The 21,520-nt window shown below is 34.4% G+C and overlaps 1 protein-coding gene across 1 annotated transcript in view; it reads left to right on the top strand.

Annotated features, from left to right (window-relative positions):
* LOTGIDRAFT_104058 (hypothetical protein) overlaps positions 1–21,520 on the top strand; it is a gene marked incomplete at both ends in the record, with an annotated part of 31,079 nt that overhangs the window by 8,037 nt on the left and 1,522 nt on the right. Inside the window, 9 exons of the mRNA XM_009053292.1 lie at positions 1,921–2,348; positions 2,857–3,006; positions 7,237–7,409; positions 8,077–8,206; positions 10,522–10,668; positions 16,501–16,647; positions 17,204–17,363; positions 17,670–17,779; positions 19,143–19,232. Coding sequence (XP_009051540.1) covers positions 1,921–2,348; positions 2,857–3,006; positions 7,237–7,409; positions 8,077–8,206; positions 10,522–10,668; positions 16,501–16,647; positions 17,204–17,363; positions 17,670–17,779; positions 19,143–19,232 — 1,535 coding nt within the window. The remainder of the gene's footprint in view (positions 1–1,920; positions 2,349–2,856; positions 3,007–7,236; positions 7,410–8,076; positions 8,207–10,521; positions 10,669–16,500; positions 16,648–17,203; positions 17,364–17,669; positions 17,780–19,142; positions 19,233–21,520) is intronic.

Below are 21,520 nucleotides of genomic sequence, written 5' to 3'. Positions count from 1 at the left end.
AATAAGATAATATTTTGGTGGTAGAAATATGTTGGTAATGTTACTGTTATTGGTGTTTCAGAAGATGAAGTAGGTGAACTAACTGAAAAAACATTACATGTCAATGATCTTCATTATAATTTTTATTTGCGCCATTCCTATTTCTAATCTGACATCAGCAGTTACTGTAATTTCACAAAACCCTTGATTGGTGCTTTCTGCACATGTAAATGCAATTTGAATGTAAATCCACTTTGAATTCATTTAAGAAAAGTGCATGGCAACAACTGACAGTTCTTTATATCTGGATGGGAAATTGTATATATCAGCCAATGAAACACTTTGTACGGCAGAAAAGTTGCTTTTCTATCAGATAAACATCCTGTCCATACTTTACTGTCGAAATTTGACAATTATCCGTCTACAAACTAGTACGACGAAAGATGTCTAGACGTACAACTTTCCATACCATTTTCAGAGACAAGATAAGCTTGTGAACAAAATAAATAAAAAGCGAAATTCTAATTTGAGGTATTTTTGAAGGAATTGAGAGATTGTGTCCAGTTCTAGTACTTCTGGAGACTATTTACATATACATCAAGGCCCACGTCAACCCCCGAAAATGGCGATTTATTTACTTGAAGGCAAATAGCAACTAATAGATACCGAGAAATGATACTCTTATTTGAGAAATAGAAGTACAAAGGTACCTTTAGTTTTTCAGAATAACACGTCCAAGTTAACAAACGAGACAGTTAATTTTATAATCCACCAGACAATGAATTAAAATTACTTTCAATCAGTCATCCGCCATTAATTGATATAGACATAAATGGACCTAACTAATGACTTTTCACCAAGGTGCTAAATGCATTAATGACTATTTCATTTCATTTTAACGACGGGCACAATTACTTTAAATTGAATCCACAAAGGATGGGAATGGTTGACGGTTTCCTCACGCCTTTCCTTGTTAAAAACTGTGTTTAATCACTCATTAGATTTTTATACTTCGTCACCTGATGACAAAAAGGAAAGTCAATAAATTACAATGCCATTATACAGTCTCTTAATAGATAGATGGCTTGATGAAGCAGATTAAGTCTAAACTATATTTATTTATTCCAGTTAAGCATGCTATGGGCTGTCTAGTTATGTCATTTTTGTTGGTGTCTGCCATATTCTAAATTTGTCCAAATAGCTATTGAAAAATATGTCGTTTGGTAGTAAACGCAAGACATCGGTTAGAAACCACGTACTAAAAATATATTTAAGATTCTTTTATATCTATTTGAGTAAAAAATGCTATGTTCTGTCATAAACTGAAATGTTATTTCGTCCTGATATATGTTTTTTTTAATCCAAATTTGCCATTGAAAATTCTATGCTTAGTCGTTACGCGATCATTAGAAACGACACAATGGCACTTGAAGCTTTATCATCCTTTAATTATAGATAAGCCGTATATATCATTTCGTTCTGGTGTCTAGCATGTATTCAATTTGAGTAATTTCTCTTTTGACAATTACGCCGCTGTGTAACGACACATTCAAGTTTTATATCCCTTTTAATCTCAGTTAAGTATTTCATGATCGTTCTGGCTATGTCATATCGTCCTGATGTCTGCAATGATCTCAATCTTGTTAAGTCGTAAAAACGGAGAAGCAACGCGGATGTTATAGACATCTTATTCGTACTTTGATGTATACCTCCTTTATTTACGGTTATTCCACACTTGGGCAAAACAACAATGAAGACAAGCAATGCATTAATCTTATAATGCTCCTTTCATCATTGGTATCGCTTCCAAACAAGAACAGCAATTTCATGCGCATTTACTAAAGGTTTTTAAAACCTTAAGGTTACAAAATTCAGAGAGTTTTCAACAAAAAGCATGATTTTACGTAAAAAATTAAGTTCTAAATTGATTGTATTTTCTAGGTTATTTTGGAACGTGTTTTGTCGACTTTTGTGCCTCCTATGGATACGATAAAATACTGCGAACTGCAGGGCGTAACTACAGAGATTTTCTAATTGGTATTGACAACCTACACGAAACAATCAGATTCAGTTATCCCAAATTAAAAAGTCCGTCTTTTATTGTTGAAAGTGAAGACGCCAACGGATGCACCCTCATTTACAGGTCTGTGAGACAAGGATATACCAGTTACGTAGCCGGGCAACTGAGCCATTGTGCAAAGAAATTTTATAACGTGGACGTTAAAGTGACCTTAAAAGAAAACGTAGTGAAAAATAATCGAACTAATGCAACATTCCGATTAGAATTTGACAATAAAGGTTATGACCACGTTAAGAAGGCAGCAATTTGTCCTGAATATAGGACTGTCCTGGGTGCAACATTTTTAAAGGTAGGTCATCATTATCATCATCAGCATCTTCCATCACCATCATCTTCGCCATCATCGCCGTATCATCTCCGCCACCGTCGACATCTTCACCATCTTCATTCTTGCTTACTATTTATGACCTTCGAAAGGTATGGGTTAGGATCTTTGAGTAAAAGCATTAAAGTTCGTAGCTGTTTTGATCTCTGAACAATGAGGATTTTGACCTATCGTATATGTATAAACAAGACGACATGCAATAAAGCCTTCATAGAAGCAGATAATGGAGTGTGTATAAAAGGATTGTTAGTCTGTAATGGTGATTCATGTAAAGACAATTCTAATAAAATTGAAATTATTGCAGCTTGAATACAATTTTCACCTAAGGCAACTGAAAGCAATTTGACATATTTCTATTCAGTGAAACACTGTTGTGTCGGTTGACAAAGATACGACGGTCAGAATGAACGATTGCTGAATTTTTTATGGCATCAATTTACAATATCAATTTCTCTTTTTCTTCTTCTTTCAGTTATTTCCATTTTGTATATTATTTGATGAAAAGTTTGTTATACAGCATGTTGGTGAGAGTCTAGCCAATCTTATTGGAAATGTTACAAAAACTAAATTAGAAGACCACTTTAGCCTTAGACGTCCATTATTTGATTTTACTTGGGAAAATGTAAGTCTTGCTTTTACTAACTTTTTCTGGTCAGATATGCTCTATTTCTCTAGTCCAAATTAACTTGCTGTGCCCTTCCCCGACTAGCCTGCCCATCAATGTCATGTATTGTCTCTCGTTGTCCTGCACTTCAATGTCATGTTCTGTCTTGCTCTGTGCTGTGAAAAGAAAAAATATCCCTCTAAGCGCCGACTGCCTTCTAATTAGTGCTGGGTATCGCCAATCATGCCATGATATGATACGTATTGCGATACAAGGGTCACGATACACTACGTATCCCCGATTTTAATGGAATGAGAAATATCACCAAGTATCGATACACGACCTCTTATCGAAGTATATGTCGTATCGCGATACATCGATTTACCGATATAATATCGTGCCAAAACTACTTCTTATCATTTAAAAACCGTCTTCGAACTAAAGACTAGATTCCCAAACTGCTAAACAATCGATCATGGTACTAACCATGTGATAGCAAAAGAAATAGGATATTTATGTTATTCCCAATAGATTTGTACATATGTATATATTCTTCTTAACTGACACTTATCATTGACAACAGACAACAGAGACAGAACAGTTCATCTTGGGATCACGAATCCTGAATAGCGCCGTATACCTTCGAGGAGATTTTGATTTCAGTATCTCTCTTTGAAGATGTTTTAAATCGCGACTTAAACGTAAAATATAGTTCAATTAAATATGAACTAATGTTACCGTAGAAAATGTGATAATTCCAAGTAAACCGTATTAGCTGTGTGGACCATCAGAAAAGAGTGCCCTGTCGACAAACCCAGACGCAGAGTGATACCGATTTAAAGAAAATATATTTCATTTACATAACGCGGTTGTTACTTTGAAAAATATACTGGCACTATGGCCTCTGTAGGGTGTCCTTGCTGTCCTGGTGTTATTTGTAAATTCTTGCACTGTTGTATTTCAAGGGTTTCGGATGCAGGAAGTTAAATGTAATAATTTAATTACGTTATGCAACTGATCATAAAGACACCATATTATTATCTTAAATATTGCAACAATTCCCAAAAGGTTTCTCAAAATTGTGGGAGTAAGATTTTTGTATTGATATTTAATAAAGACATATTGTTGTCTATTTAATGATGTATTCACGCGTATCATTAATTTAGTTGCTTGACAGGAAAGGCACCCCTACGGGAGCTATCGACTGCGTTTGGTGGAGGTGACACGCCATTGGACATGATTCAAACAATTGTTCGACTGTTCTCAGACAAAAGCCAAAAATATTTGGCTGAAGGATCATGATAGACTTTAAACGGTATCCACTTTTTCTCATAGACATATCATATTCATATTTTAAATTTCTTTTTTATTTATTTATTCTTTTTTGTAAAAATCGCCATGATCCTGACCGAGATCTTGACGTGTTTTCTTAACGTGATTGTCACATTCACCACCGAAATGACCCTGGTGTATAGACGCTTAATAACAGTTCATACCAATGAAAAAACCAGAACATTTGCTCTCATCGTTTGCTCTCATCTGAGACACTTCTATTCTATTATAGGAGAAGTATGTTTACATGACGAGGCATAATCTAATTTTCCCATCATTATTTGAGACTGTCGTAATCTTCAAATCAATTCAACTCCCGTCTAAACATGAGATCAAACGCTTTAACTTAATCAAAGAATACCAACAGACGCCAAGAGCAAAAATATTACCGTATAGTTGACATACAGATATTTTAAAGCATACTTCTAATGAAATAAGACTCTATAAATTAAACATTAAAGGCGTTGTCCGGTATGAATTATGACTTCAGATCAGTAAAATGAAGCAGTCGAGAAGTTCTTATTCCTTTTATTGTAAGGGTTATACTAATTGACATGTGCTTCTATGTTATAATCGCTATCTTATACTAAGTATGTTTTGGAACTATGTTTACTGGAAAACCATTTTGTCACAAATCAATATATAACTAACGGTAAAATCGTAGTGAAAGCTTAGACATCTTACCACAACAAAAAGAAGCATTTGTTCCCAAATGGAGAAAAAGCTTAGTTATCTTGTCAAGTCAATTTCCTAGTAGGATTGCAAGCGATTATAAATTTACAATCTGTTTTAAACAGAGTGTTTATCATTTGATTGTTGATATTTTCTTGACTTGCTCAGATTTTTCAGTTAATTTGGGTTGCCTTTGGACCTCTTTCTCCCTTTATCTGCTTTTGGGTTTTGCGTTTGACTTGTGAATTGCAGCTTGGATATGTGTTGAGTATTATTTACCACAAAGAGTACTAAGAACTGAGAGATATTTCAGTAAGCCTTTAACAGCACTGATTGCTTCATGGATGAGACTTTTTTAATCAGGGAAAGTTTACAGTTTAGCTTGGATCAATATAACTCTTTTGAGTTTAAAAGATATATGGTTGAAAACCAAACAGATCTGAATCTACTTGAACTTGAGATGCTCTAGCACATAACTAAATCAATATCGTCTTCTCAGTTATACTATTGTATTCAATGTAACTAAATAATACAAGAGAGGAAAGGGATACAATCATGTAGATATCTGATCTCTGGTAGACCTCAGGAGTGTTTAAAGAATAAAATATGTCTAGACATGATTCTTTTTGAAAAATGTCAGCAGATGTATGGAATTCAAACAGTTGTTACTTGTTCTATTTCTAGATTAGACGCACGGTTTTCATTCTGAGAATGTTACGAGTTGCTCTTCTAGCTATATTTGTTGCCGTGGGATATAAGGAAAGCAAGACATCCGAAGTGGTAAATATTCGTCACTTCCAATGTTGCTTGGAAGTCGTGTTTTCTATTGGAGAATTTCGGGTAGCTATTGAGCAACCCAAGCATCCGAGTTGTAACGTAAAAATGCTTGGAACCAATCAGACACATGTGAAATAACGCTAACGGAAGTAAAAAAAAATCTATAAAGCGCATGAGTGGATTGAATTCTGCAAACTATTATCCAATTATATAATATATTTTCCTTCCGGTATCACTTTTTTATTTTGCGGAAATCTCTCTTTAAAACCGTGTGATACTCATAACCTATTATGAAATGAATTTTAACTTGTATTATTGATATTGTATTATTTGCATAAAATCGTTTAATAGCGTGCAAGATATATATATCTTAAATGGCTTACACATATCAAACCACTTGGGTCATTTCCAATTCTCAAAGATCAGGTTTCACCGAGAAGAATACTGGCACCGTAGAAGAGTTAAGACCACACGCGATTTATTATATCCGTCCTAAAGAATATTTGATTCTATTTGAAGGGAACGATTTATTAAAATCTATGTTCTTTTCCTAATGATGGGTTATTTAATGGTATTAAGATGCAGTGTAGTCTTGAACAGTTTCATTTCAAATTTCCTTTCGATTTCAGAATAAGTTTCCGACATTTGCATCGGAGGACTTGTAATGCATTTTAAAGCTTAATCCGAAACATATTAAAACTTTTCCTCTGAAGCAAAGCTAAACTTATTAATTCTTGAAAGAAATCGTTTATCTGATTCCAATAACAATTAACCGACTTTGAACTTTTAGATTTGGATTTAAATAATATGACAATAAAACCGAAAGTATTTGGAAGAAAAATGTAAACATTGATTTCGGTCGAATGAGACACTCATTAAATTCCATATTCAAGTTATTCGAATGCGAAGTTACTTTTATTTGTCGGATTTGATTTCTTGAAAATGACCCTAAATAGATTTCGAATGCCTAGATATTGATATTTAGAAATAGACTCTAAACTTCGATCTTATGGACTTCAATCTGTTATAGGTGAAAGTTCTTTTTCGAATTTCGAATCTCCGGATAAGGATCTTGCAGGAATTGCAGGAACCACTGGCGTCTGATCAAAAATGGGAATGGTGCAAAATGATGCTATCAGTGTCCCCGATACACATACAAAATTTAGAAAACCTCTGAACAATCCCTTTAAGATGAAATTATATGTTACGCAGTTGAGATGTCATTTGATGCATTGTTATGGAATCTATGGTTTGATTTTGACGTGTAACTGTGTTAATCATAAATTATCTTGGCTTAAATCTTATCCCTTTAATCACTGTTATTTTAGACCAAGCCTCTGATCTCCTGTCAAATGAACATACTTGTTATTCTAGATCTGAGTTCTATTCAAGTCCCATTCATAATAGTAATTTCCCTTGATTCTTTAAGCTTCTTATCAAATTTGATTTATGTTCTTCTATTTACAGATTTTAAGTCTCCAGAAAGTTATATTTGAATTAGAAGCTGTAAATAAATTTGAATTGCCTCAAAATAAATCTAGTTCTTCCAAGAAATCCAGCCATTCCAAAAAGCTTTTACTCAAAGGGCAAATGAAGCTCTTAAAAGAGTGGAAGATGGTGGCCTTTTTATGCACTCCTTTGTAAGTATTGGTGTCGACAAAGTAGTATACCTTACTTCATCTTTGAATACCTGTATGCAAGGAGCGGAGATGGGAAGCTGAAAGAGGTTATGGTTTACTGTGTAAACTCGATGGTTGGATACAATCTATAGGAAAGGCAAAACTCAACCCATCACAAAAACTGAACACTCCGCCTACATCAGACTCTCTGACCTCCATCAGAGGAATGAGCTCTGAGCTTTCTCGGCTTTTGTCCTTGTCGACGCCCTTTGATGAACCCATGACTAGCTGATACAGATCTTTGACCTCTACCAGAAGTCAATTAAAATCATGAAAGCATCATTAATTTTTTAGTTTGATAATACTTAGGCAACCCGTTGAACTGTGATCAGCAGAGATCATTAACCCTACTTTGTAGATTGTGTTAATGTTGTTTTCTTTAAAGGACTCTAGTCGTATACTCAAGCCCCGATTGGGACCGATCAATTTACATAATTATAATTTGACGCATACTTCGTCTGGTACCTGAAAGTGTTTTTAGTTCTGTTACAACTGGTATAAAGTCCAAGATACTCGAGGTTATTCCTTTAAATGTGCTCTAGTTTTCAGTCCACACTCCCTTTATATCCAAATAAATAGTAAACTATTTTAATAGTGAAAGTACAAAAACATATTTATCTATTTTCAGAATAACTAATCTAGAAGATATGCAAAAAATGGGATTATATATAAATGATTTAAATATGTTTGATAATAGTCGAGAAATGGTGTTAAAAGGTTGGCATAATGCCTCGCAATTAGAACACCGGGTTGATCAGGTAAGCTTTTAGTTCACCCAATCAGCAAGTCAATAAGACTAATTTACTGGTTTTAATGAGATTTATATGATGTCTAGCTTGAGCAGGAATTTTGAAAAAACTCTATGATGGAGTGAAAACCTAGCGTCGGATCAAAAACAAAGGAAATCTTCCCCTGGAGAAGTCTTCTTCGATAAGGAAATTTGATTTTTTTAATTTTTTCTACAACACGCGGTTCAAAACATAAGATCTGGAAACCTTTCATGTCTTTTGTAATGGAGTGATGTCGACTAACGGATGAAATTTCGTTACTTATACGTAGAAAATGGTAAAGCCTTACTTTAAAAAATTGAATTAAAAACTTGAAAATTAATTTTCACCCAGGTATTAATTCTAGAATTTTAAATTAAAAAGGTGTATTTTCACCTCGGTGATAATTCAATAATATTTAATTCAAAACTTGAGGGTGAAAATTTAACTTTTTAAATCAAAATTCTAGAATTTTCATCCGGTTGAAAGTTTTTAATTCAAAATTATGCTTTATAATTATATTCCAGTGTTTTAATTCATAATTAAAATAAATAAATAATGTCGTAAACGAGCCACCGTAGTTATAGGCGTTTGCAACTAAGAATAATTTTAAACTGCGATTTTAGATAAATGTTCAAAGTAGAAATAGGACACAGGAATGTTTCTGTTCTGATTAAATTATATTTTCTAATGTGATTTTTATTGGCAATAAAACAGATCAAAAATTCATAATTCAATCAGTTTTAAGTGTAAAATTGTTTTTAAATTACCAATATTCTTAAATATCCAATAAAATAATTCGACTCTTGTTTTCTTCCAAATACTGTACCGGGATAATCTAGATCAAAATTGCCCATTTAAATTAAATAAGGCAACCCAAGAAAATGATTTTTGAATGGCATTTGTATTATTTGTTAGTGCTCGGTGCAAATCAAATGCTGTCGACACGAGTATAGGATACACGATACACATCAGGGTAACGGGCTTTTGACATGGATTAACTTTCAACTCCAATATTGGAGTTCATGTGTACAGACGAAAGCGGCGAATAAAACTCAATGAACATGATCGAGAAATTGATATCAGAGAATATTTTAGAGAAAGCAGAAACCTGTGTCGTAGAGCTGACATCACGTTTGTGGGGTACATTAATAATAAGTTAACAAACTCACATAGTATTACATTCCTTGATTTGAATGAAGGAAAACATGACTTCCGGTTTGGGCCTTACTTAACCGTAAAAGATTTTGTGAAGATCTAAACGTTAACACGTATATATGAATTATTGATTTCAGCGTTCAATAATTGTTTTGCTTACGGTTGCCAATAAGGCATCATATAGAAAAATATTGCCTCGATCAAAGAAGACTGTATACCGTGCCAAGATGAAGATTCAAAACACAAATAAATAGCAAATGCAAAAGCTGGTTGAACTTTGTTTTTAAACTCATTGAAGTATTGAATGTAACCTTAATTTTCAATAGCATTGTTAATGTACTAAACAGTCTGAAGAAATGAGACAATTGTTCACAATGACAAGATTCTAACAAATTTTAAACACGTTTCTGGAACACAATGAATTTGATCTCCAGCCGCCACTATTTAAGGAATAAATTGCAATGAACTTGAAAGTTAAACGTTGAGTGGCATTGTTCTCTTGTCATTGAATAAAACTGGTACAATACAGTCAGTCGTGTAACATTTTTCAATATTGGGTTGAAAAGTGAACCACTGATTGCATAGTCGATATATTGAAAAATGTATTGCAAGTTAGTTAAAAGTATTTAATGTCAGTCACCTAAACACACACTTATTGCATCTAATCCTTTGTGATAGAGATACTTACTGCATCTAATCTTTAGCGACAGAGATACTTACTGCATCTAATCCTTAGCGACAGAGATATCTACTGCATCTGATCCTTAGCGACAGAGATAATTAGTGCATCTAATCCTTAGCGACAGAGATACTTACTGCATCTAATCCTTAGCGACAGAGATACTTACTGCATCTAATCCTTAGCGACAGAGATACTTAGTGCATCATACTGAGCGACAGAGACACTTACTTCATCTAATCCCTAGCGAATGCATCTGCATCAGAGAAAGTTACACGACTACTGTTACTGTTACTGTTGAAATAAGTAGATTTTAAAGCATGATAGACAAAAAGTCATAAGTGGTTGTAGTGCGAAATCCTTTTCAACGTATGTCTTTTATTCGTATTTCACTGTTGATTTTCCGAACCGTGAATGCTCTTCAGAACACATTTGTTGCATAACGGTTTCCTTTAATCTTGTTCTTTAGCAAGTTGCAGCCAGTAAGAAGATTGAAGAAAATTTGAAACAACAAGAACAATGGCGACGGAAGGGTGATCTTCTGTTATATTCTATGATGCCTATAACCATAGCTAAACGATTGAAAAATGGCGAAGATCCTATCAATACATGCGAGGTAAATACCTCTCAAATTTTCTTACTCAATATGCTCAATATCTAAATAAAAGTAGACTCCTTCAAACACCATTAGGTATTTCGAAAAGTGTGAGCCTGGTCTACTTCGCGCGCGACAACCATCACTACTATATACTACTACCAAATACTTGTAATATCTCAAAGGGTATCAGCATTTATCGAGGACACTTGTATTCTTATTTGCATCAACCCATTTGAAGTCTGATGTTCCTTATTTCTAGAATATAGATCGGATCGTAAACGCATTGAAAGCCACCTTTATGTTGGAACTTCATTTTTATACGCCCACGCGTAAGATGGGCGTATATTGTAACCATCCCGTCGGTCCGTCGGTCCGTCCGTCCGTCCGTTCACATTTGGCTCGTGCTCACTCTACAGGCTACAGTTCTTTATGGATTCTTTTGATTTTTATTTTGTATGTCAATGTTGTTATGAAGATGATCCCTATTGATTTTCGTGATGATCGGATAATTTTTCACCGAAATATCGTGTCCGACTTGACGTTTTTCTCTATTAGCTATATTGTGCAACTCGTGCTCACTCTACAGGCTACAATTTTTTACAGATTCTTTTGATTTTTATTTTGTGTGTCAATGTCATTATGAAGATGATCCCTATTGATTTTCGTGATGATCGGATAATTTTTCACCGAATAACGTGTCTGACCTGACGTTTTACTCTATTAGCTATATTGTTCAACTCGTGCTCACTCTACAGGCTACAATTGTTTACAGATTCTTTTGATTTTTATTTTGTATGTCAATGTCATTATGAAGATGATCCCTATCGATTTTCGCGATGATCGGATAATATTTCACTGAAATATCGTGTCTGACTTGACGTTTCACTCTATTAGCTATATTGTGCAACCCTGTAGTCACTAAAGATTGTTTAATCATTTCTGACAGCTGCCAGTGGGCGTATGTTACCTTGCCTGGCAAGCTATCTTTTTTTCAATCCCTTGCAACAAAGGGCCGTTCTTCTATAAATTAATATTATCTGATAAAGTCTCAAAATAACCACTGTGTTCCGACTTAATTATATAATTGCTCTGGGTTGGAAGAGACCTCTCATTGGCCTGAAAGTAGATATTTCTGTAACATATCCAAGATTCATACCGTACCAGGATAAAAGTACACGTAATATAGACATCATCAGCATTACGACAAATTGATCAATGAACTGCTCAAGGGCTTCAAGAAGATGCTCTCTATGGGGTGATATATCTAATAAAAAAAACAGCTAAAATGGTTTATTGATTAACAGATCATATATAACTTTCGATTACCGTATAATATCTGAAGTAACCCATACAATTCATCTAGGATTTATATAATGCAGACATCCATCACATTGGCTCGATCAAAAAAATTGAAATGACAGAATCGAGAATTTCAAATTATTGTTTGAGTCATTTAATTCAGACAGTTTTTACTTTTATCGTCTCCCCCATTCTGCACAATGGACAAGGTCTTCATCTTATACCTTGATTGCAATGACCCCTTTCTTGTTTCACATTCAACGATTTCATTGGATTGTACGCCAGCGAATACAGCCAATTAAAACCTCCGATTTCATGCGTTATTATGCCCGGGGATCAGATTAGCTGTATTCGCTAGCTCACAATCCAATCAATTTGGTGCTTTCACAAACTTCAGTGAAACAAGACAGTGGGTCATTGCGGTCAAAATATAAGATGGAAACATGATACCACGAGCATTATGGAGATGCGTCTACTTGAGTGGCCGGAATCTTCGATCATCTATCCTTTTCTAGTAGTCGATTAACTTCTGGATATGAGCGTTTTGCTCAAGTCATCGATAGCGGATCAAGTGAGGTGCTTTGAACCACCAGTCGACCTGAACAAGTTTTTTCTATAATGACGCAACTTGCTCCAAAAGATTTACCAGCACCATCTTTGTCGATTATTAGCGAAATAAAGTTTTTAACAAAATAACTTTTAAATATATCATAAAACAATCGGTTCTCGTCACTTTTTATTTTGATATATTTGACGTTTTCGTGGACACATTTCGGGCTTGATTAGGTGATCGATATTTAGTGAAGCCGTTGTCATCTTGACTGTCAATTTGTTTTGATGGAGTGTGGTAATTATTTTTACCAGAAAACTATATGGTATATTAATTGCCCCGAAACAAAATAATGATTGCTTTTTAATTGTCTTTCCTTGAACCTTTTGGTATGTTTCTGTACCATTGTTTATCACATGGCATGTTCTGATATACTTCTTTAGAGTGCAATAGATGGGTTTACAATGCTGGAGTAACCAGATCTACAGACCTTCTGTATAGTGTATTCCGGAGTAGACCGAAACATCTGCCTATATTCCAGCATCTGATAGCTATTTGCCTGGCGGAAAAATAGGCTCTGTAAAATGGGAACTTTCCGTATTACTTACTTCCCTGATGGACCATGAATAAACAGCTATTCTCTTCTACAAAAAGCTATTAGAAATAAAAACACTTCACTCGAGAAAAAATCGTGTAACAATGACCCACATTTTTATCTGATAAAAACATATTTACAAATAATCACTTTTTCAGTGGTTGATATTTTCATCATCCAAAAACAATATAAGACTCTCTGTAGTATTTTGTAGTGGATATTTCATACGAAAATGATTGATACAATTCGATTCTGTAAACTATGTTGACAGACAGTAGCATTAAATTTAACCATTAGGGATTAATGCTGTCTGATAAATCTAATCGATTAAGTGGTTATGCAGGCCTAATTAGATTTGAAATATGACATAATCTGATTGTCTTGTCTCTGAATTTTTAATGGGTAATTGTATTTTATGCAATCTATCAAACACGATGTACTTCCGCTATTTACGCATAGTAAAAAATTGGAAAAAATCTTCCCAAAGCCAACTACAACCTGCAGATTTGTGTACAATGGGATAGAGCGCTTGTTATTTAGAAGTTAGTCCAAACAGCACATTGAAATATTTAGATGGATTTCTCTAGGACTTGTTCCTTAGTTTGCTTTAAGAATGTGTTACCTAGATTTATTAATCATGCTCTACAAGATTTACAACTTAAATGATAGGCTTTTTAATATCAGAGTCTGCTGTTTGGCCCTCCAAATATCTACTCCATAATTCAGATTTAATATTATACCACAGACACTGGCAAGTCTGAAACTAATAAATATCACAACGATGCTATCCCCAGGGCATCTCAATAACATTACATCTTCAAACAACTATCAACAATTATAACCTCTTTTTATACGCATTCAAATTTGGACGTATATTTCCGTCGACCCCTGTCCGTCACCTTTCTTGTAGACATGCCAGAGACTGCAGTTTTAATTCGATCACGATGAAACTTAGTATGCGTGTATATTATATATGTTGATTGAACGGTTTTTGAGTTATTGCCCTTGACTTAGTAAAAGTACTGATTATCACTTAAGGTAGAAAGGACGTTGAATATTTCACGTATATTGGAATCGATTGAGATAAACAAATGAAATTAAATGTAGTTTAACGTCATGATTTTTTGTCTTGGACAATTGTAGATGAGCAATGAGATTGGTTATACCACCCGTAAGACAAGACTCGATTCGATACAGACTTGCACCAATGACAGAGTTGAGAAAACGATCTCTTGTATATCAAATCCCAGGAGATCTCAACATCCGACAACCAGATCAGCCTATTTTTAGCAGCATTGAAGACAATCTTGCATGTCAAGTAATTATTTACAGGGACAGGTGCGCCATTTTAGGGGGTTGATTTGAGATTTGAATATATGTAAATAGTCTTCAGAAAAATGAAAACTCTTTTTAACACGGATAATTCTGGACATGGATTTGAAGACTCAAATTTCGACGGTGAGTTCTGAACACTAGAACTGATTGGCTTAGCTACAAAACATCCCGTCTCTGAGACTCGTTTATGGTGTGCATCATGAATTAAAGTATCCCCGGGTATCCTTATCCGACTAAATGTATACACATTAAACTAGTAGGCTGCACCGGTTGGACCTCACTTAGCACAAACTAATAGCTCGATAATATTGTTGGGAATAGCTTGGCGAAGCAAATCATGATAATGGTTCCAGTGAGGAAGAGTTCCATCTTATCTTGTGGAGAAAGTTTTCAAAACTCTGGTTCTGATACTCTCATTCATGATTTATATAAATTCCAGTGGACATTTCAGATAATATAGTGCTAAATCGATCTGTGATATTAAAGCCCCATTCCAGAAATAAAATCTACCACATTTCATTCGATTTTCTATTAGGATTTACTATAAGTTGTAATTGAATATAATGGTTTTATTACAGAATGGTGTGATCATATTTCACTTAGTGCCTCAGAGTGTTTTTGACACCCAAACGACCCTTTAACGACTTCCGGGATGTATCGTTGATTACATCACAAGGGAGGATGTTTCATCGGAACTCTCCGAATATCATCGGAAGTCGTCAAGGTAGACGCTAAGACTTGAGTAAAACCTTTTGATTCCCCTCTTATCAATGAAGCAGGTCGGATCGACCGACTATTTACTGAGTCATGTAACATTTTCTTTTCTGACAACATCCTAGTCCCAAACTAGCTCAATGTCACCAGTCTATAAAATGATCAGTCAGAGACTATGAGACTTGCAGTCAGCCATTAGGATGATTAATTTTACCATGTTTACTAATTGGTCATACGACAAATAATACGTCGAAAGGAAGCATGTAAAATTCAATTTAATTGCAATCTAAATTTAGCGCTTAAAATTAAATAAATAATCCTCTCACGGAAGATAATCTGAAATTACACATGATGATTGTCACGCAGACCCAGTGACATTTTATAAAACAGCTTTTTTGTCACATATCTGATTCTCGTTGACAGTAATCTTGATCATCATACAGCCTAATATCACGTAAACAAATGTCTATTGCTAATAACTAGTTGGTCACGCATATGACTCTCTGAATTAAGATCAAATTACTTGAATTACTGGCAACCAGACCTAGCAGACATGTAAAGTAATTTTACAGGAATTTCGATTCATGACTGAATGGCACTGACAAGCCTGAAAAAATAGATACGCATTGTTTACGATCAGTGCTTTTCTCGCGTATACAAGAATGACAATGTTTAAAAATTTATGAGAATGACAATGTATTAAAACTTAATAAGAATGGTAATGTTTTAAAACTGTATAAGAATTATAATATTTTAAAACTGTATAGGAATGATAATGTTTTAAAAATTAATAAGAAGGATGATGTTGTTCAACTATATGAGAAACTTTATAAGAATGACAATGTTTTAAAACTATAAGAATGACAATGTTTTAAAACTATAAGAATGACAATGTTTTAAAACTGAATAAGAATGGTAATGTTTTAAAACTGTATAAGAATTATAATATTTTAAAACTTTATAAGAATGATAATGCTTATAACTGTATAGGAATGATAATGTTTTAGACCTGTATAAAAATTATCTTTGAATAAAAACGTAATAAGAATATCTTAGTATGAAAACGTAATGAGAGTTATCTTTGTATGAAAACTGAATGGGAATGAAAACGTTTTAAAAATGGAGAGGAATGATAAAGATAATGTTTTAAATATGAATAGGAATGATACTTTACAACTTTAAAAGAATGATCATAATGTTTAAGAGCTAAATAAGAAAGATAATGCCTAGAAGGTTTATTGAGTAATAACGCCTTAGAACTTCTTCAGAATGAAAATAATTTAAAATACAAACAATTATTATTAAGTTGTTGTGGATGCTAATGGCAAGGATTATGTCTCTCTTTTTGGTTTTTCAGACATTTGATTGTGTAACGATAATGTTTTGTTATTTTGTTGGATTTGACGAGATGTGTGGGAGGGCATCACCATTACAAGTTGTTGAGTTTATAAACAATGTTTTTATTGTATTTGATGATGTGGTTGACCGACATAAAGCTTTTAAGGTATGTGTATGGTATTTTGACACATTTACACCAAAGAACTTAATTTGTCTGTATATATAATAATAATAATCATATCTTTTCGGTAGCCTGACCGTTTTGTTTACAATGGACAGATTGCAAGTCTTGTCAGTCCGTTTATAGTCTCCAAGCGTTATGCGAAACAGATACACGGGTCTTAATATACAACCAAAAACTTAATAAATGGCAAACCGAGTCACATGCGTTACGCTTCCCTCCCCCTTCTCTTGCAAAGTGCAAAACTGCTTCTGGAGAGGCATAGAACCACCTCTTGACTCGTATGTGAACAATTTGTTAACTGCCTGGTTTGCTGTGACCTTCCGTGATAATAAGTGTCACTCGATTCATATGTGTTATGGAAACCCCAATGATCAGCTACTTACTGACAAAGAATAAGCCTAGTTCTAATTTGCACAGTTGTTCGGCAGAGAATATTAATGCCCAAATAAGCTCTGAAGTACAACCAGTGTATCATCACAGTCTCATCACATGGTGCATACAAATTGGTTTGGTTATTGATAATGTATACTCTATTTAGGTAGAAACATTAGGAGATGCTATATATATGGTCGCTGGTGGTGTACCAGACAGACAACCTGGTCATACAGAACGATTAGCTAATCTATCTCTGGAGTTTGTAGAAAAAGCAAGTGCCTTCAAAGATCCACTTTCTGGAACTAATTTGCAAGCTAGAATTGGTAAGTTAATGGAGATATTAAGGAATTTAACAATACTAGTGGTATGACAAATCTAAATATAATGTCATTCATCGGATTAAGTCGTAACCTTTTTCTTGTTGACCACGTATCGTTGAATGACGTAAACGGTCTTAATAATCGCTATATCCCAAGCGCCCTCTCCACTACAAAGCGTTATTCTACAAAAAAATGAAAATAGCAAATTTCTTTTTTGAAAATTGTTACTGCCAACAAATATGTTTCATCTGCATTGGGCTGATAAAGAAGATTTTACTTTGGAATTTTAGTATGTATATTTATCTTCAGGTATGCATATAGGAAGTATAGCAGCTGGTTTGGTAGGAAGGAAAACCTCCCAATATTGTTTATTTGGTGATACTGTTAACACAGCCTCAAGGATGCAGTCCTACGGTGAGGTAAGGTCACTTTGGACGCAAAAAACCGATGAACAGATGAGACGGTAGTTCACTTAATTTAAAAAGATTCTTATGATGCGCATGATGTTATGTGCTTGGTCATGTCAAACAAATGGTGGTCTTCGGTTCGATCAGCCTATCAAAGTTTGGGTACCTCGTTCCTCACCAGTCCACTGTACACAGCTGTAAAAAGGTATGGATAATCCGGAAAAATTTACAGTGTTAGATCTGTCGATATATCAGTCGATCTTAGTTATTTACAAGGCTACTTCTAACACTTAATCTCTTACTGACACAATTTAGTAGTGGTTTAGTTCACAATTAATTTAGGTCTGGAGATATTTGATTGGTTTTCTTGGACGCCGTCAACACTTAATACATAGAATTGGGTCATTGATGACAGCTGGTAGGAAAATTAAATAACATCGCTGAGTAGGTTCTAAGGATGGTCAAATTTGCCTCATCGGATAGATAGAATATACAGATTTGGACTTTTAGTTGAAAAGTCAAATTTATTTCTATAACTTAGCCTGGTCAGATTCGTATCCATCTTTATATCCAAAATAATTGGCAGTGTTATGAATGCCACTGTGTATGTTGTTGACAAATAATTAACCAAATTTTTATTCCATTTATCATTCTATTGTTCATTCCTGTTAATGTTTATATATCAGTTGGTTAATAAATATCATTAGATCTTTAATGTTAACATGGTTATCAGACGAAGGTCGACATTGATCTTTGACAATTCAATACACAAACAATAGTCTTCAAAATTTGCTGTTTGGGCAACCTGATTTGACAAACATTTGAAAAAAGCATCTTGATTATTCCAAACGGCTGTCCAACACCAGTACATATGACTTATATTTGTGCAAGTCGCACTTAAATTACATAAAAATCTGTGCTTGACAGTGACGGCGCCAGTGAGGTCATGGGGGGGGGGGGGCACCCTAAAAAGATTGTTTGCGTCCCAAATTGTAAATTCTATTCGAGAGTTGCCGCTTTTTGAATTCAGCCTCGACAGTTATCTCCCCCATTGCGTTATGCTGCCCTCTGTCTGTACCCTAAGTCTTAGGTTCTTGGACACATTTGACACTTTGGCCCCAAAAATTTAGAATGTGAATGAACTGTACTTGTTCTAGATAAGTTTATTAGCAGATTTATTGTAGATTTTTTTAAGAAACACGGTCTAGTTAATTTGAATCTGCTTATATCAAAAAAATGTCATGAGAATTCGAAATCGGTTTAAGTTTTGATCTTTTCTTTCCGCGCTTTAATTGGCTTAATATAATATTGGCTGGCTATATATATAAATATATACATAAATGTCGACTGAGACATACACAACCTTCTATTTCAGGCAGGAAAGATTCATATTAGTGAACCATGTAAAGAATACTTACAGGATAAAGGATTTATTATTAAATATCGAGGCTATCTGGAAGTTAAGGTGAGTATTATTCTACTTCCGGTTCCGGAAACAACCTTTGATTGGATTGAGATCATCATAAGTCGGATTAAATGTGGCGTCCCATTCAGACGCAGATTTTGCTGATGATCGTTTATTAAATCCGCTATATAACATGTCACAGAGCTTGTTAAGGGTTTCTTTAACTATTGCAAATTTTGCGAAGAACATCTTATAGGACCATTGCGATAGAGACGATATAATGATCTTCAGCCATAAATGTGAATATTATGTATGTCAGATCTTTCTGGAATGGTTCTTAAACCGGTTACCTTTCTCCTTGAAAGAAATATAATGATGACATAATTATAGCCTTAGGCCGACACCAAACGTCATTAATCGGATCAGTTCCAATCATTGGAAAATTTACCTTTACTTTTTGTAAATGTCTCAATTTTTCTTAACATGACAATTTGGTTAAAAAATCGGATTTTATAAACGTCTGTAAGTGTAATCAAACTATAGTCTAAATGTTACAGTCTAAGATTTTAATTCAGAAAATATGTGAATATAATATAGAACAAGAGAAAAATGCACTTAAATTCCCTCGAAATTACTTTCCGCTTCCGCCATGAGGGCAACTCGTGGTTTTACTTTCATTTCCACTCGTTTCATAGAGTATGTGAGGTCTTGTTTCCATTCAAACCACGTGATACCAGTAATAACTCCATCTGGTGTGATATTCTGCTCGCCATTGGGGTAGAAGATACCATTCAAAGAGGCATAGCTACAAGCATTGAACCACCATCCAGAACGATCTTTATTAGCACAGCTAGCATACCATTTATCATGATCTCTGTCCATGGAACTGAAAAACATATCATTGTGGTATCCCAGAGAATCACCGGCTGTTCCCGAGAAGGCACCAATGTTCAAACGATATTTGTCATCCTCGTTTGCAATTTTGAAATAATCGTACTGGGCGTATGCGTGTTGGTCTTCCCAATCCCACATATCAATACGCAGAGTGTAGTTGGTGTTCCGTAACATATAGTACATGTTCTCGTTTCCAAGGTAGAATTCGGAATTGACGTTCCCAAATCCGAAAGCATAATCGTCCCAGTTTCTGGTGAAGTTGACGGATCCATCAAATCGTCTCTGTATCAATGTCCAACCTCCGCCATCTGTCTCAAAATCACACCATACATTGACGACGTATCCACTTGGTAATTTAATTGGGTAGATACCACTTATTGTGATTTGACTCATCTTCAATTCATAACAATCTGAAAACAATTGGAATGGAATTAAAAACTCTTTTTTATAACCTTACAGCTACCAAATTAGAACAAACGGCATTTAGCATTTTTCATTAAGGAGCATATCGGAAACGAACATTTTCATGCCATTTTGCGCTCTTGATTTTGTTACCTTACGTAATCGGATTTGATTTATTTGGTATAACCTCAATGCTCATATCAAATTCATTTGATATTCACATAACGTGTTTCACATTATTACATCTGACTACGTTATATAATACAAATCATAATTGGATACTCCGGGTTATAAACATTCACAACAATAATAAACTTACTACGTGCTACTGGGATATCCTTGAGTGCAGGGAACCCTCGAGCTCTATTTGAACTTGGTAGATTTTTTACTCGATGAAAACCAGCTTGCATTTTGGTGTCAAGGCGGGACAATTTTCTACAATCAAAATAAATTCACTGGACTTCAAAGATAATACAACCTTCAAAGAAATTTAAGGGCATAAATATGTTTTATGAAAAATCGTTTAAAAAAATATCACAATGACATGGTTTCAAATATAGTGGACATAGTGAAAACCTACTGAAGATATTGAGAGGGATTATTTGTCTGTAAGTGCAGTCTGTAAATGTAATCTGTTAACAACTGATATAAAGGTTGTTGTGCTTTTTAGATTTTTTTAAATGCTTCCACAACAGATTTTTATATTATTTATAACTATTTATGGATTTTTCGTTTCATGTTTTTGTTTTCTAACTGTAAAAAAAATGACAGAAAAAACCATCCAGATTTGCATTTTAATCAGATCGGATATTGACTGTTTCAAAAACTTTTTCGAACTTTGGAGACGATGCAAATGGTGGACCATTCGTGTGATACTGTATTGTATTGATTCACGACAACCCTAATAGGGAATTGCTAATGAGTGACAATTACACTTACGTAAGGATGCTGTTGAATTGTCGATCTCTTGTGCTTTTTTCACTCAACATATCTGACTGTAGACGTTCCAGCACCATACACTGGTGTTCATTCTGTAACGCTGTTGGTAGATT

This window comes from Lottia gigantea (genome assembly GCF_000327385.1).
Source record: "Lottia gigantea unplaced genomic scaffold LOTGIsca_2, whole genome shotgun sequence".
Classification (NCBI taxonomy): Eukaryota; Metazoa; Mollusca; class Gastropoda; family Lottiidae; genus Lottia; species Lottia gigantea.
This window is presented reverse-complemented; position numbering and strand designations above follow the sequence as displayed.